Source organism: Diadema antillarum, unplaced genomic scaffold (assembly GCF_040938485.1).
Source record: "Diadema antillarum isolate AM-2024a unplaced genomic scaffold, OU_Dant_1.0 seq00000660_RagTag, whole genome shotgun sequence".
Classification (NCBI taxonomy): Eukaryota; Metazoa; Echinodermata; class Echinoidea; order Diadematoida; family Diadematidae; genus Diadema; species Diadema antillarum.
This window is the reverse complement of record NW_027271572.1, coordinates 498,063-514,737: the sequence shown is the minus strand read 5'-3', so window position 1 is coordinate 514,737 and position 16,675 is coordinate 498,063. Positions and strand designations below refer to the sequence as shown.

The 16,675-nt window shown below is 37.6% G+C and overlaps 1 protein-coding gene across 1 annotated transcript; it reads right to left on the bottom strand.

The window, feature by feature from the left end:
- Positions 1-67: 67 nt before the first annotated feature.
- Positions 68-8,751, bottom strand: LOC139736662 (cation channel sperm-associated protein 3-like). Its single transcript, XM_071647410.1, has 8 exons — positions 8,539-8,751; positions 7,764-7,919; positions 6,541-6,657; positions 5,652-5,840; positions 4,532-4,717; positions 3,641-3,712; positions 1,203-1,360; positions 68-149 (listed from the first exon to the last, which is right to left on the bottom strand). Exons 1-8 carry the CDS (start codon positions 8,749-8,751, stop codon positions 68-70), a joined length of 1,173 nt encoding a protein of 390 aa, XP_071503511.1.
- Positions 8,752-16,675: the final 7,924 nt, after the last annotated feature.

Here is a 16,675-nt window from a genome sequence, read left to right as displayed (position 1 = left end):
AGTTCTTTCCAGAGTTTCGTTCTCGATAAATACATCCTGCTCTTCTTTCTAAATCCAGTTGCTATGGTTACAATCCATATCTCTCTTTCAGCTTCTTCTCCAGAACCATTGACAGGAGGTTGCACATCTCAAAGTGGAGTTGCTGTAATCTGTGGGAATTCACACCCCAAGAAAAAAAAAATAAACATGAAGAAAAAGATGGAGAAAATGACAAATATACAATTCACATTTTAGTGATAAGACTATAAGCATAGGACGTTATAAAGCACTTATCCCACTTGTACTGGTTACATGAAGAGCACCAGCGGCCCTTCAATCTGTGTTGTAATTAAAAAGTCGTTCATGGGTTGTGATTTCAAAGCTGTGCTTACACATAATACACGGCAATTTACGTCCATTCTGAAACATTTTATTGACATGAACCACAAGATTATGAAAAACACACACACACGCAATTTAACGATCTAAGACTAAATAAAACCAAGAAAAAAAAAATAAACCGTACACTAACTGAAAAGTCAAACATGGAAGAATGGCATACAAAGTCAGGCAAAAAAGAAGTACCATAGTCGAAACTGAGCTCTTGAAAGTATTAAGTTTTCCCTCGTAAACTAGATGTCACAGAAGAGCTTAAAGAATCCACTGCACAGGACTGAATACGGAATTGGCACGTAAGTTCCTCGATGGAGCATGGCGGATTACCAGGCAGCCATGGACTGCCGTGTAAGCCATCGATGTGTAAAAGGAACTTTAGCGGCCACATAAAACAAATCATATTCAAATTTAATTTCTTTAAACGTTATATGAAGTGGTTCGAATCATGTTCCTTCGTCGCATCTTGATTTTGTATTCTATGATTGTTATCAATTCGATTCATTTCAATTCAACTCAATTTTTCGAAGAGAACATAGACATTTCACTTTCTTTAGTAATAGAAAATAAGGTTTCATAAACAAGGAAATAACAATAAGCAAACTTTGAAACATGGAGGGACCCACTAAAAAGGCAAAGCTTGTAGAATGTGAATATCCATAAATATAGAATATCCATAAAGAAGGCGCTGGAATCTGATTTGTTTACCCATCCAATTAAAGAGAAAATGTTTATTTTTAAATTTTCCCCGTGTTTATTCAATGCAAGGGGTTAGCTGGTATTATAATACGGAGTATTCTGATGCGTGTTACCTTCATACGTTTACACACCTGAACATGGTGTTATCTTGGTGCTCGAGGGTGGTGATGTAGGCCTCGATCCAAGTCAGACTGGTCGCTAGGTCAACGGAGATGGCGTAATCATCGTGACGCAGCGTCCTCTGAAATTCTTTGACCATGTCGTAGAAGTCTTTGTAGTGCCCTTGACTCTGCACCATTCCATGTGAAAACGGAGGAAAAGTAGCGAGGTGCTGTGACATTCATTCTTAAAGGGAACCCAAACCCAAAGAGCTGTGTGGATTGAGTGAAAGCAACAACACCAGTAGAGGAAAATTGGACAATCGATGCCAAAGTTATGAATTCTTTAAAGTTTTGGTGTTGGAACCGCTGGATGAGGAGACTACTAGAGGCTGTGATGACATGTGTGGACAACGATATAAAGAAAGTACAATGGAAATTCCACAAAAATTCACTGTTCTGTACCAAAATGAAAGAGCACTTAACTAACCGCTTTCAGAAAGCAGGGGAAATAATTGCTCGCCTAAGTAATCACGGTCAGTATCAAGTTGATGGAATGTGCAATTTTCATGAAAAATTAATTTTTGTGGAGTTTCCTTTATATTTTCTTTATATTGTTGTCCACACATGACATTAGCCTCAAGTAGTCTCCTCATCCAGCGGTTTCAACACCAAAACTTTATAAATTCACAACTTTTGCTTCGATTGTCCGATTTTTCTCACACTTTCACTGATGTGTTCTATTAATGTTGCTGCTTGCACTCAATCCACATTTCTTGTTTGGTTTTGGTTGCCTTTAAGGAGGCAGTCGTGACCTCACATCAAGATGGGTTTTTCTTTTTAACTTCCTTCTTGAGCTTTTGTCCACACTGCAGAGTGACCAAGATGCATTTTTCTTACTTTCTTCGTCATTTTAAAGGGATGGTATAGTATTGGTGGCGATGAGGATCGGGCTTTTAACTTTTTGCAAGATACCAAGAAACCACTTATAAAACGATACAGAGCACAACATTCTAAGAAGAATTCTAAGTCTATTAGATGAAAATCATTTTTGAAATGGCTGAGACATCAAAAAAACAAAGTAAAACAAAAGCGACCCTTATAAAAGGTGTTCCCCACCTTTTATTAATATTGGCCTCTTATGGATATCTTAGCCATTACAAAACTAATCTTTACATGCTCTTTCATATTTCACAAGAGGTTTCTCATTATCTCATCAAAAATGTTAAAAATCTGAATTTAGGTCTCAACCAAAAGTACACAATCCTTGAAGGTCTTCCAGTTAATCTGGGTCTAAATCACTGCATGTGAAGTCGGAAATATATGACATGATGGAAATCGGGGTTTATTCATAATCAGATGCATTTATAGTGAATGAATCAAAACTTTAGTCGCTGAAATTTCGATGCAGGGTAATCTTTAATTCTGTGATATGGGCTCTTCCAGGCTGTCGCGGATGCGGACAATAAAACTATAGAAGTCGATGTCTCGCAAACTGAGCAACATGCTGAGGAGTTGAGGAAGTCGCGCAGCTTAATTGGCAAGTATCAACTTCCTCCTGAAAGTGGCTTTCAATGTTACCATGATACTTGGATGACAGCATTGTAGCTAGTTTTATCTGGAACTATTTCCTGTTTACGGTGAGAAATAAAGACATGAATTTCCCGCCACTTCCTATTGATGGCAATCTTATTTCATTGTGAATCTTTCCTTGATTTTTTTTCTCTTTATTTTGATCATTTTCCTATCCCTTGATGGTCTCACCCGCTGCCCCGCTGTCATCGTGAAATTATTTCAAAGATGCTATGAATCTGAGAACAGATAATTCGATGATATAAGAAATAGAATTTGGGTTCAGTGCTCTGATTTCGTTGCAGCATTTTATGATGAACCGAACCATCGAGTGAGGTTAACTGGGTTCATTTTCTGTCTGGGAGGAGGCTACCCGTTATTTTGGCTATTGTGAAATGTATATACCGACATCAAGAGGCTTCAAGGTCATTACGACCACGCCTTGAGTAAACGATAGCGTTAACCTGATGTCAGAGTCATTTCCTTCAGCTCATATGATTTCTTTTTTTCGCACTTTAGGCCTCCTTTGATATGCGATACCAGAAGGATCTCTATCCCTGCGTGCCCCTTCCCGGTGATGGATGTGCTGATCGAAGTGCACTTCGTCGTCATGCGTCAGCCGCCCTTCCTCTTTGCATACGAGATGAACTTATATCACCTCTTTAACTCATTCTGTGCATTGTTTATTCCGTGAAACTCTATTTTCTTATACCATGTATACTGCAGGATAAAAAAGTTGCAGAAGTGACTGAAAAGAAAAGGACCGAAGGACACCTCAAACGAAAAAACAAACAAATTAGCTGTAACTAACTAACTAACTAACAAACTAACTAAGTAACAAACAAACAAACAAACTGACTAACTAACCAACTAACTGACTAAATAACTAATGCATATACCTGCTTTTCCAGCATCTGCCTGACTTCTTCATGCTGCCGTCGTATCATGTACTCCTTCTTACGCTGTATAGTCTGCGGAATCGATGACGAATGGTTGAAACGAGAAGAAGAAAGGGCAAGAGTAATTATTTCAAACATAGTCTTCGTTCAAGCACGTTTTCTCTTTATATTTCTATCAGCAGATATGGTTGAGTGTAAGTCATCACATAACCACTATGTCACAGTAACTATAATTATCGCGTAAAGAATGTCTTTTAACATGTTAGCACTCCTTGAAAGCACAGTTGCTATTTATACAGATTACCATAATAGAATGCAGCCACATACTGCTTGTCACTTTATTTTCCGCGCTTCGTCTTGCCTGATACGACATCTAGATTCGTGTCGTCATCATATGGCGGTCATGGTTTTGTGCTATAAATAGATGAATTGATATCCAACTCACGACTTCCACACAAATTTCCGCAAAATTTGGAACAATGAAAACTAAATTCTAATCCTTCGAGTAAAGTGACTTTTGAGTTGAGTTAACTTGGCAATGACGACTTTTTAGGGGGTAGTTAAAGAACACTGTTGGTAAAAAAAAAAAAAAAAGAACCGGCAAAAGCGTAATTCATTTAATTTTCTTCATTTATTTATTTGTTTAATAATAAAGTCAAAATAATCAATAGCTAAAGAACACTGTTGGTATAAGAACCGGCAATAGTGTAATCTATTTAGATTATTACATTTGTCTATATCTAATAATGAAGTCAAAATTCTTAATAGTTAAAGAACGCTGTTGGTTATAAAGAACCGGGAATTGCGCAATTTATTCAAATTATGTTTGTATTTATTTTGTTTAATTTAATTTTTGTTAATATGAACAGGTATACACGCTTCCGTAGCTACCAGCTCTCGCTCAATCATCTGCTCCCGGCGGTACGCCTCCGTGGCCTCGTGGATGTTCATGATGATCATGCCGATGAAGACGTTGGTGAAGATGAAGTGGCCGAGGATGATGAAGATGACCGTGTAGATGCGGGACCCTTCTCCCAGCTTGTCCAGCTCCATCTGCATGTCCGTCCACCCTTCCACCTGTACACAGTCATGAAGACGTTACGTCACAGGCCTATTATCCGTCATTACTTTATGATAATATCATCACTCTTTTTTATTGATCCATGATATCGATTAGTAACCGTCAAAATATAATTTGCTATATACTCATGCACTCTAAATCTGTATGGTCATCTCTTTCCTTGATGAAATCATTAGATTATTGTGATTTTGCTTCACAAACCTGGCATGCAGAGCATGTTGTGACTAAACATTTACCTGGTTATATCATTCGGCCCGGTTCATTCGACAAACTAGTCTACACGCACTCCTTGTTCACCTATACAGACATGATGCTAATCCTTCGGGTATTTTGAATCCACTGTGACTATAAGACTGTTTGCAACGATATGCTTAAATTTTTAGAGGTTGATAATCTTGCTGCTTGTGCATCATCTATAGTTGACTATATGATACACCAGGGATAAGACAATGGAAGGAGGGGGTAGGAAAAGCATGAAAATAAAATGCTAATTGAGAGACAGACAGAAAAACAGACGGATTTAAATTGATGCAAACTATGATATTTCCCATACAGTTTAAAGTGCATAATTATTATAGGCACACTTTTGTGACTGTTTTTGGTGTTATGTCTTCCACTAATAGGTCCGTCCGTATAATGACAGGGTCTATTTTCTATAGTGGTTTGGCATTGTCTTTTCTGCTTGTATTCGTATAATTTCGTTTTAATGTGCTCTTACTGGTTATATCTCTTCTCATTTTGCTCTGTAAACTTGTTCTGTATACGTTCGCTGCACTTGGTTGGATCCGCTGCTTCTCAGTGTTATGCCATCGCGCCTCTCCCCCGCCCCTTATTTACCTCCTTCTGTGCCGGGGACTTTGGACAGTGTGTACAACGCTATTATAATACGCCAATCGGCACAAATGACACACAAAGGCTTAAGGCTGATACCGTTACGAAAGTGAAGAGCGTCATCATGGCTGCCTGCAGGTTGCCCCAGTTCTCCCTGTCCGAGTGCTCCTCCTTGTAGCCGAAGAAGTAGTAGCCCATGATGGCGAAGAGGAACATCAGGAGCAGGAGCAGGAGGATCACATTGAAGACGGAGTTCCGGAAAGTGTCGATCAGGGCATTGACCAGGACCTCGAAAAAAAAAATAACCAATAAGGTGACGACGACGGCGAGTAAAACAAAATATCAAGTTGAGGTGAACGATATTGCTGTACTATTTTTGTTTTCTTTTTTTTTTGCAAAAGAAATTGCCAACTCATCCTTCAGAGTTCAAATCAGAATTACTTGTGATTTTAGATCGAACTTTTTACATTCTATTTGGATGTCAAGTTTTGAGCAGAAACAGTCGTCCCATACCGAGAGACACGTTGCAACCAAGTGAAGACGTCACAAGGTCATATAACGTTATGTCTGCGTCAATGAGCGGTGCTTCGTGCTCATAGAAATAAAATTCTTGTCACTTGATATTAGCAAAAATGAAGGGACAAAACCCCGCAGCCTGATTCCGTCACCCTCTTTCCTTCGTTGTTGCAACAAGCTTAAAACTACACGTGTTTTTTATATGTATATAAGTATAGAGGAACTAGCATGCGGGATGTATGTTTGATCTCTTTGTAGTATAATTATCCAATCGACACGAATGATACGAGACTTGTGCGATCAATAATCTAAGTTAACGAAAGTCGATAAACTTCAGTGCCGTCCCTTTTGGGGAAACATGAACTTGGACAGACATCATTTAAATTAATCATTGACAACTGACCAAATTTTCCAACCATTTGCTTATCACAAATATCTGCTTTGTTGTCATTTTTTCTCCATTATTACTTACTTGGAGTCCCTTGACAAAGGAAACAGTTCGCAACGTTCTGAGTGTGCGCAAAGCCCGGAGCGTTCGCAGGGCGTTCAAGTTCGGTCCATTCACAGTCTGCATCTGTCCTAGTAAAATCTTCAAAGATGCGAAAGCAATTCAATCAGAAGAATGAGAGTGTGTAAGAGAGACATATAGAAAACAAAAATGCTTAGTGATGATGTTGAAATATTATTACAATTGACAGAACTTTCTTTGATTCAACAGAAAAGAGCCTTATCTATGAATCACCATCAGTTGTATAAATAAAAGAATGCAAACTACTTGAGAATTCAAATTCTGGCAGTCATGATGATCAATGAAATTCAAACTGCAAAGATCATTCATTCATTTCATTTAATTTCACTAATAAAATATGAATGCATAAAGATGTGACAATATAATGACAAGTATTACATGACAATGTCCCCTACATTTCCAACCATTTTTTGTACTTGTCTTGAAATTACAAAATTGTATTATTGTTCATAGTTTTTTTTTCATTGCATTGTTGTATTAATAGTATATTCAAATGTTGTAATCATGTGTTCGAAATGAAATAAAACGAAACAGAAACGAAACGAATGTAACAAAACAAACAAAGAAGCAAATAAACAACCTCAGTTATGGATAAACGGGCAATTCAAACATAATTCCGAATGACTATGCAGTTGGCTTAAAGGGAGGGTATAGTATTGGTTGAGGTGAGGATTCAGCTTTTAACTTTCTTGCGAGATACTTCGAAACCACTTTATGAAATGTCAAAGAGCATACAATTTTAACAGGAATTCAAAGTTTATCTGATTAAAATTGGTTTTTAAATGGCTTAGATATCCAAAAACAAAGTTAAGTGAAGCGATCCAAATAAAAGGTGGGTCCCACCTTTTACTAGGATCGCTTTGTATTGGATATATCTCAGCCATTTCAAAACCAATTTTCATCAAATAAACTCTGAATTCCTTTTAGAATTCTATGCCTTTCATATTTCATAAGAGGTTTCTCCTTATCTCTAAAATCCCCATAAAAAAAGTTGGAAACCTGAAGCCCCATCTCAACCGAAACTGAACCATCTCTTTAAGATGAACTATATCAATGCAAAACAATCGAAGGTAATCGTTGCTGTAGGGCCCCTATGATTATTCCTCAACTTTGGGATATAATACAACGGCATTTTCATTGAATTGGCATTCAGACAAAACATATACCTGGATGAAAGAAATCACGAGGACAGTGAAGTCGAACAGGTTGTAGCTGCTGTAGAAGTACTTGACAGGTTCGGCGTAGATTTTTAGAATGAATTCGGTGGTGTAGATGCCAAGGAAGAGACCGTCACAAGTTACAAATACAGTCCGGTATTGCACCTGTTTGGTAGAATAGATAAATGTTGTAATAAATATCATAATTGCACCAAACGACATCACGCATTTTCAATTAAGGACTTCTTTATTATAGTGTCATATATTTGACATGTCACTCTGCCATGATGCATGGGTAGTACCTATTTGACAGACACAATTCCCCTCCATACCTCCGTAATGACAGCTAAAGAAGTAGGCCCTAATATTTAGCCGTATAATTGCCCCTGCATCTATTTTGACATTTACATTGCATTTACACCTAGATGCTATCATTAAACAATACCAAGATTAGAGATGCAACTGTATTGGAGATAGGCCTAGATATCATACCCATGGGGTGGATCCAGGAATTCCGTAAAGGGAGGCGCCTGCACCCGCCCCAATTTTTTCTTTCTATTTCTTAAAGAAAAAGTAAAATAAAAGGGGGCGCGCGCCCGGTGCGCCTCCCTCTGGATCCGCAACTGCATCCTATAACTCTCTAACTTTATAGAGTTTTCCATGGCTTTGGAGAACCCTTAACATTCAAAGCAAATGCAAGGATAAAATCTTGCTGATGTGGGACATAACATATTGTTTTTCCCAAAGTCCGAATTTCAGTTCATTACTACCCGTGTTACGGTACCTTCAATTCATCCCCAGTCTCAATGGCCATCACCAGTGCGTTGAGAACAATGGTCACCATGATGATACCGTTGAACCAGTTCGACTCGGTGAACCGCTGGATGAAACGGTGGAACTCGTAGTCGGGTCGGACGCACTTTTTCAGTTCACCCTCGTCGTCGATGATGACATCGCTGTCCTGACGAGTCAGGCTTGGGAGGCTGTCTGACGACATCTTGACTAGTTCGACGAAAAGCTTATTCAAAAACTAAATCTAAAAGGTATAGATGTATGAAATTCCTTCTGATTTGTTTGCCAGAGATGAATGCGCTTTCTCCATGCTAGCTATGTACAGGAACCGAAAAAATGATAAAGTTTTCTTGCGTTGCTCACGCGCAAGGCACTTGTCATCAGGCCTGGATGCGCGTAAATGAGTGCGCGCACCCTGCTTCTCACGCAGTCTTTCTGCAAAACGTTTGACCAATCAAATTGCAGGTGCCAATAATTTTCTCCCGCAATAACATTAGAGGAAAAGACTTCCTTTCAAATGTAAATTCCTTTCAATTGTAAATACTGTATCAAGTAAGAATTCATCTCATCAGCATCTGGGAGTCTACACCCTACAAGCAATGCTTATGTGTAGATTCCTCATATTTCGCATGTTTACTTGTCTTAACTGCTGTATTTGACAATTCACCTAAGCAGTCTTTTGTTTTGTATGTGTGTAACGTGTGTTTATGATTTATTTGTTGAAACATGGAATATGGAACAATAAAAAAAAAACTTCAGCGATTATATCCTTTTTTTTTCCTTTGGTTGACTTTTCTGCCTTATCTGCGGTTTGTTTGCATAAAAGCAATCTGCTTCTTAACTTCAGTTTCAGTTATGAATTCCCCAACTTTAGTCGTTTAGCACAGTGATCTGATGAGTATACTATAGTGTGACAAAAGATATGTCTCTCTACAACACGAAGCTGTTCGAACAATAGATTTTAATGTAATCGCACGTAATATAGGTACAATGAATGATTGAAATATTACCTCCCTTCTTCTGCTCTGATGACGCTTTATTCAAGTTCGGTATTACCTAATCTAAATTGTGGAATTCTTGCTTGGGAATACATATTCCTTGAATCATGTTTTCATTTTCTTTTCTTTTCTTTCTTTTTTTTGATGATGGAAATAAACAAACTATTGAATTGAATTGAATTGAATTAAATAGAATTGAATTGAAGAGCAGAGATGTATTGAATTGAGAAAAAGTACGAAAAGTATTTTCCATTAGCATGAGGACTCGACAACATACGTTTGCAATATGTTATGAGAAACATCTGGAAGAGTTTCTCTCCTCTGGAAGTATAATACTTCCAATTAAGTTTCCTCGGTTAGGTACATTGTCCTTATCAAAGGTAGTGCCTACCCATGACGAGTATTTGTGCATTGCTTTTTTTTTTCTTTTATTCTCTCTTTTAAAAAAAAATCAATTTCACAGTACTTTTAACCCTATTAAGCACAAGCTATTTTGACCCCTCGCAGGCCCAAGGGGGAGGGGCACATTGTGCCCCCCCCCCCATATAACTTTTTTTATTATTTGATGTATCATCGTCATATTTGGCACATGGGTAGAGTAATTCATGCTCTACATGACCGTACATTTGAATTTTCTCAAGGTTACCCATGGAGGGCGCTATATACCAAAATATAAAGAAATACATAAGAAATATGCTAAAAACATTATTTTCTGTATAATTTCTTTATCCCCATTATACATGTCTTATCATACACCAATCATTTTCATATTTGCCACAAATGATAATCAAGTGGAATTTTATCATTTGTTATGGTTGAAATTTCTCAAGGTTACCGCATGGGGGCGCTATTCATATCCACATAAAGTAGTACATTATGAGACCTGAGATGAATGTTTGGGATGGGTACATGTAGTTATGACATTTCATATTTGCATAATAGTAGATTTTTGAGATTGCCAATTGATGATATGATAAACTAATGATATTAGAGGCATATCTTGGGTGAAGGTATCAAAATAACACAAAATAGAAGGGCAATCTTTAAAAAATGATATTGTTTTCAATTATCTCTATCATATCTATTGTTTTATGCCTTTGTCAAATAAAAACAAAGGAAATAATCAGAAAAACTTTCGAGGACCATAATTACTTCAAATTTTGCTCCTTCAACAAATTTCAGCCAAGAAACCCCCATTTCATACACTATAAAGCTGTTAAATGAAATGGGAACACAAAAAAAGATGCAAAATCTGACTGACATGGTTGTCAGTTTATGGTTGCCATGGCAACCAGCGACATCAAATATAGCTAATTTATACATCAAAATGTTTGCAATAAGATTTTAGGAAAAGTCACCAAATTTGGTTGAAATCGGAAAAAGGGCTTAAGGAGTGGCAAATGAAAATCTGGTGGGGGGCACAATGTGCCCCCCCCCCTCCCTTGGGCTTTATAGGGTTAAAGAGACTTGCAGTTATAGTTTAGGGCCTATCTTGTTAGTTTGGTACCATTATGCATTTTCCTCTCTCCTCGTTGTTTATATCTGTACGTAGTAACAAGACATTAATTAGTGCGAGTACATACAGTGTTCGCGAAGGTGGACAAAATATGAATTAAATTCAACCCACTAGGGACCATGGTCAATATTCTTCTCCTCCTTCTTAGCTCTGGTTTTAAAAGTCTGCCTCCTTCAATTATTATAGAATTCTTCCAGACTGTGGAAGACTGCAGACTGTCGCTAAATATCACAACATCAATAGGGAAGTATAGGCCTATACAACAATATCGCATACCATGATCATAATACAGGGGCCGTGGATCGTTTTTCAGTTGGGGGGGGGGGGGGGGGGGGGGAGGGCTGCGCAGCCCGGGGGTGGATGCATCTTTTTGCGTCTTTTATCGACTTGAAACCCCCCGCTTACACGCACCGGCGTATATAGCCTGGATAATGATTATATAATATTGGATGGCCTTGAGATTGATACAAGGAAATATTGGACGAGCTATGCACAAATATTGGACGAGTCGAAGACGAGTCCAATATTTTGCTTAGCGAGTCCAATATTTCCTTGTATTAATCGAAAATAGGACATTCAATATCATCATTATTATCCTACAGAGGATTTTAGCAAAGAATGTTTTCACTTTGGCCTACCCTTTCTGTCTCCGACTCCGAGTGCTGTTCCTACTGTGTAGTGATCCTGACATGGGGTATGGTACATGTACACTCTTCAGTGCAAGTTAATCCACTTCAGTCTCTGATAAAACAGTGATCTGTGTATCCAACTAAGGTAGCCGTCATGCTACTGTTAGACCGAGATCTAGCTAATTTAGACCAGAATTAGATGTATTTCTATCCGAGATCTGAGAAACAATTCACGTCACATCTACAGTAGATCGTGAAAGATCGAATAGGCTACGACTACAGGGCCGTTCACATTGGAGCGGTTTTGCGGCAGCGGCAGCGGCGGCGGTTTGCCGCTAAACTTTGCCGCAGCGGCACGCTGTGCACACTGGAGCGGTTTGCCGCGCGTAATATGCAAATTAGATTGTTGCCCTTGGGCACCTGCAGTTTACTAGTAATCAATTACATAATTATCATGCACATGTACTAGTATACCGTGAATACATACCCCATGGATCTGAGAATTTACAAAATCACTTTTCCAAAACGAAACAAACAATCCAGGAAATCAAGGATGCGTAACATGCAAGAAGACTATTGGACAATCAGCACTGGAATCTCAGCTTTTCAACTTTTTGCTAAAAAAAAACAAACACTTTCAACACAGACTGTTCAATGAAACTGCAAAATATTCCTTGTGTTACTGATATTGGTATGCACGCAGAAATTATTGCATCGGACCACTGCCATATATACTGAGAAGGCGGTACATAAAATGTGTACATCCAACACCTCAATATCTCAAATATAATCTGCGAATGTCACATTTTCCTTGTTTTTGTTTGTTTGTTTGTTTATTGGGTTTTTTTTTTTGTTTTTTTGTTTTTTACAAAATCAGTCAGCATCCAAAGTAATGATATCTTATCTTGTTTCGTGTTAATGAGAAAATGACTAGTATTTTTTTTTTCTGGTGTCGGCAGAGTGGTCAACTGTATGAAAGATGAGCTCTTAAAAAAAAAAAAGAAAGAAAAACCAGCAACATACTTCTTTACTTGTCATTCCAATCTTTTACCATAGAATAGTACATGGGTATTATGATATATATATATATATTTTTTTAATCATCATGATTGTGTCATTAATTTTCATGTGCATGTTTGTGTAATGATTTTTGTACTTCATAACTCACTTTTCCTACTGCGCCTTGAGCACGTTAGTCATGTGGAATTGGCACATTAAATGTATACTGTATTATTATCATTATTACCAATGAACTCTATACGGATGAAATGTTAATGTTTGATTTGATATCTGTCACAGTTCATGCTCTTTCTGGAAGTGTAGTTACAAATGTGAGGGGATGTTTTAGGTAATATGCCTACCATTCACTCTCCTACTCAAACCTACTAGATCTACGTATGTAGAGTATAATGTAATGCACAAACAGCCCATAATAAATTCGCCCACATACTGTTATACTCCCAGCTATGGAAAAACAAGAGTAGCATTTTCACTCTCCACAACATGTGTTTTATATTATGCATCGGGAAGAAATTAAAGACAGTTTTGCATCCTCTTAGAAAAAACAAACAAACAAGCAAACAAACAAAAACAAAAACTACACACACACACACACACACACACACACACACACACACAATCTCAGTTTGGATTTCAAATTCATACATCTGTATTACACCATCAAATCTACGCTTTCAGAAATCTGGATAGCATTTTAACAGACAGTCGATTTCCAAGTGAACCACACAACTGTTGAGTAAAGTGATTACCAAAAGTCAACTGAGGTCGGTTTTATCTTCAGCAAGTTTTGTGGAATTGCACTAATCTTTTCTTCGATTAATTTAACCACCGAATGAAAACCTTAGTGAACAGGAATTTTAACCAACTTATGTCGGTAAATGACAAACATCACTCGAAATACACATCAAACAATGTACATACACTAATACAAACCACACATGTCAAATTTAGCACTTGAGACACTAATTCAGGACAATTGTTGCAACATACACTCTCATTTGATGTGATCTAATATGGCAGTCTGTTGCAGAAATAAAGTACAGTGCATACATATACTGTTAACATTTGCGAAGGGAAGTAATATAGCACATTCACATGTAAAATGAAAATTCACAAGATCTGACACTGTATGAGCAACTTTGTAAATCTGAATGGATACACATGAGTTGTCAAAACAATACAGTAATGGTAGTATGGTACTGGATTTTATGAATGATTGAAGTACATGTATGATAATTAACATCAATGTAATTTGTATCTTGGACCAATTCTCTATAAGCATATTATTCTCATCTCCTACATCTGAAAAAAAAAAAGAATTAATTCAGTGCAAATTCCTAGCAGAAATGCATACTTTACAACATAAAACAAATCAGTCGTTTACATTTCACCTTTCAAACCTCATAAGGACCAATCTTTCGAAGTAATAACAAACAAAAAGTACTTGTATTACATGTACATGGGTCTAGGGCAATTACCCCGGACCCTTCCCCTGGCCCTAATCCTAATCCTAATCCTGAACCTAATCCTGACCCTAACCCAAACTCCCAACCCTTGACCTAATCCTAACCCTTATCATTACTCTTACACTACCACTAACCAGTATTTAGCCAGGGGGTAATTGCCCTCTGGGGCAATTGCTCAGATACGCATGTACATACATGTAGGACAGGGAAAATATAGGAGAGAACAGGATTGAGAGAAATGAGCAGTACAGAGTTCATCAAATGAAATGAGCAAGAAAGAGCGGATACATAGGGGTGGATGAGGCTTGAGATTTACAATGATATGGACATGTATTGATGTTACAAACACAAACACAAGAAAATCAGGATAAGCAAAGGAATACAACAAAAATGGGCACCTAGGTGCTTATATGGTTCAATTTAGCTAGTCAGATAACAAAATCAAGTAGCAAACAGAATAGCAACATATTATGCATATAATGCAATGACCCATTATGAGTTATCTGACATCAAATACTAATTTAATGCACGGAAAGTACAAACTAAGTGTTCAAGATTATACATGTAATGAAAATAACATTCAATGCCATGTCAACATTTACAGATTTGGGTTTCAAGATAAACTTGAAGCTTTCAAAAATCTGTAGTAACATGCTTCAGGTACACTTTAAAGTGCTTGCTCTACTGTTAATTATCTTACTCATTGCCATGCAGCATAATACAATATTGCATCCATACTCCAAAGTCAAATACACACATGTGACAAGTACTATGTAGGTGCATAGTGAAAAGGTGGAATTTCATCACATTTTTGAATATGTAGTATGTTGGCTACTGGCCTACCTAGGAGCAATGCACCGAATTCTTGTGTTGTGGGCCTGTACATGTATATGCTATCACATTTCTCCTGAGTCGAGGTCTAACTGCGAAGTGATACACAATAGCCTGCCTTGTATGATAATCATGAAGAACTTGATCACTTCTTACGAGCATAGATGAAATTGCTTGGGGTACATCTTTGCTACTCAAGTGATACATGAAGGATGCCAGTTGAAGATAATTATATCTTGTGTTTTCAAATTACCATTCACATTATAAAGACTGAAAGTAGTTTGATCCACAATATTTTGGTTAAATTTTCTATAGATCTTTTTTCATTACCATGGCAACACATTAATTACATACCACATTACCTGTAATTAATAGTGGCCACATATGCCAAGTTCTAGGTCAACTCCTAAAAAAGCAAGAGAGTTGTTGTAACTTGGGTTGGAACCATGTGCAAGCATGGTTAGCAACAATAGTGTTGACAGATATTTAGGCCAGGTGAGGTCATTTAGAACTAGTTTCCATGGCGATGTCACAGTTTGGTGCTCCATACATCCCTTGTCAACCACTGTACACACTATGTGTGGGCGTGGTGTGTAATAATGGTATTAGCAGCTTTTCACATATTTGATACTGTCTACATTATCATAAGTAAAACTAACTCCTTGAAAAGTGAATACATGTTTCAAAGAAGCATTGACCACTAATAGTATCAATATAAATGTACCTTATCATAATTCATACATGGTACAGGTGTATAGTCAAAATACAACAATATCCATATGGCAAATGGCTTGTAAAATAACATGGTCACTGTTATGAGGAGACCACACAATTAAAGGTCAGTGCCTATTTCCCTATAACATTGTATGTACTACTCAAGCAAATGCTGTTTTATTATGCAGACTTGATACGCGAAGGGTGGAGATGATAAATTTATGGTTGCAGTATGGTTGACTCGGCAAATTTAGAAAATAAGGGATGGATGCCAAAGTTTCAAATCCTCCTTGTTTGTACAGGAGTCTCTTTTAAAATGGTCTCACTGCCATGCAATGTGGCCCGCAGTTGCGATTTAGAACGAAGATCAACTTGAAGACAAGATCAGCTGCACCCATAACACCTTGAGGACTGTGCCCTGTGCTCCACAACTGCAGATACATGTACCTGAAGAGGGTATACTTTGCTTTCTCCAATAAATAGGATGAAGGGCTGTGACTGCGGATATTCTGTGTCGACCACATATGAGCAGTTAAAACAGTCCTTCCTGGAAGAACGAAAAAGGCAAGCATATATGGAAACAGTGTAAACATTTTGAAGACGTATCGATGTGCACTATTTTCTTGTGCCTTTATACACATAATATTTCCAGTAATTTTGTATCATATATTTACTAGCAACTCCAGCAAACTAGAAGCAAGAGTGACCAAGATCAGAAGGTCATTCTTTAAAGCTGAAGATCTACTATGCACATACAGGAGTGAGTCAAACATGATATCTGGAAACAGGGGGCAAAATTGTTTCAGAAGGGAATGGGGAGGTAGTTCAGGCCTGTAAGAAAGCTACAGATCACAACAGAACAATTCACACACTTCTGGCCTTCATGGTGCTATTTGTTTGTTTGTTTGTTTGTTTTTTCCCATGTCTAGCTTAATTACAAACCAGAACTATCTTT

Coding starts and splice junctions, on each gene's coding strand:
- LOC139736662 (XM_071647410.1), bottom strand. CDS start 8,751: ATGTCGTCAGACAGCCTCCCAAGCCTGACTCGTCAGGACAGCGATGTC. Junction 5,841..6,540: donor CCTTTGTCAAGGGACTCCAA/GTAAGTAATAAT, acceptor TTTTTTTTCGAG/GTCCTGGTCAATGCCCTGAT. Junction 1,361..3,640: donor GGCAGATGCTGGAAAAGCAG/GTATATGCATTA, acceptor GGAATGGTGCAG/AGTCAAGGGCACTACAAAGA.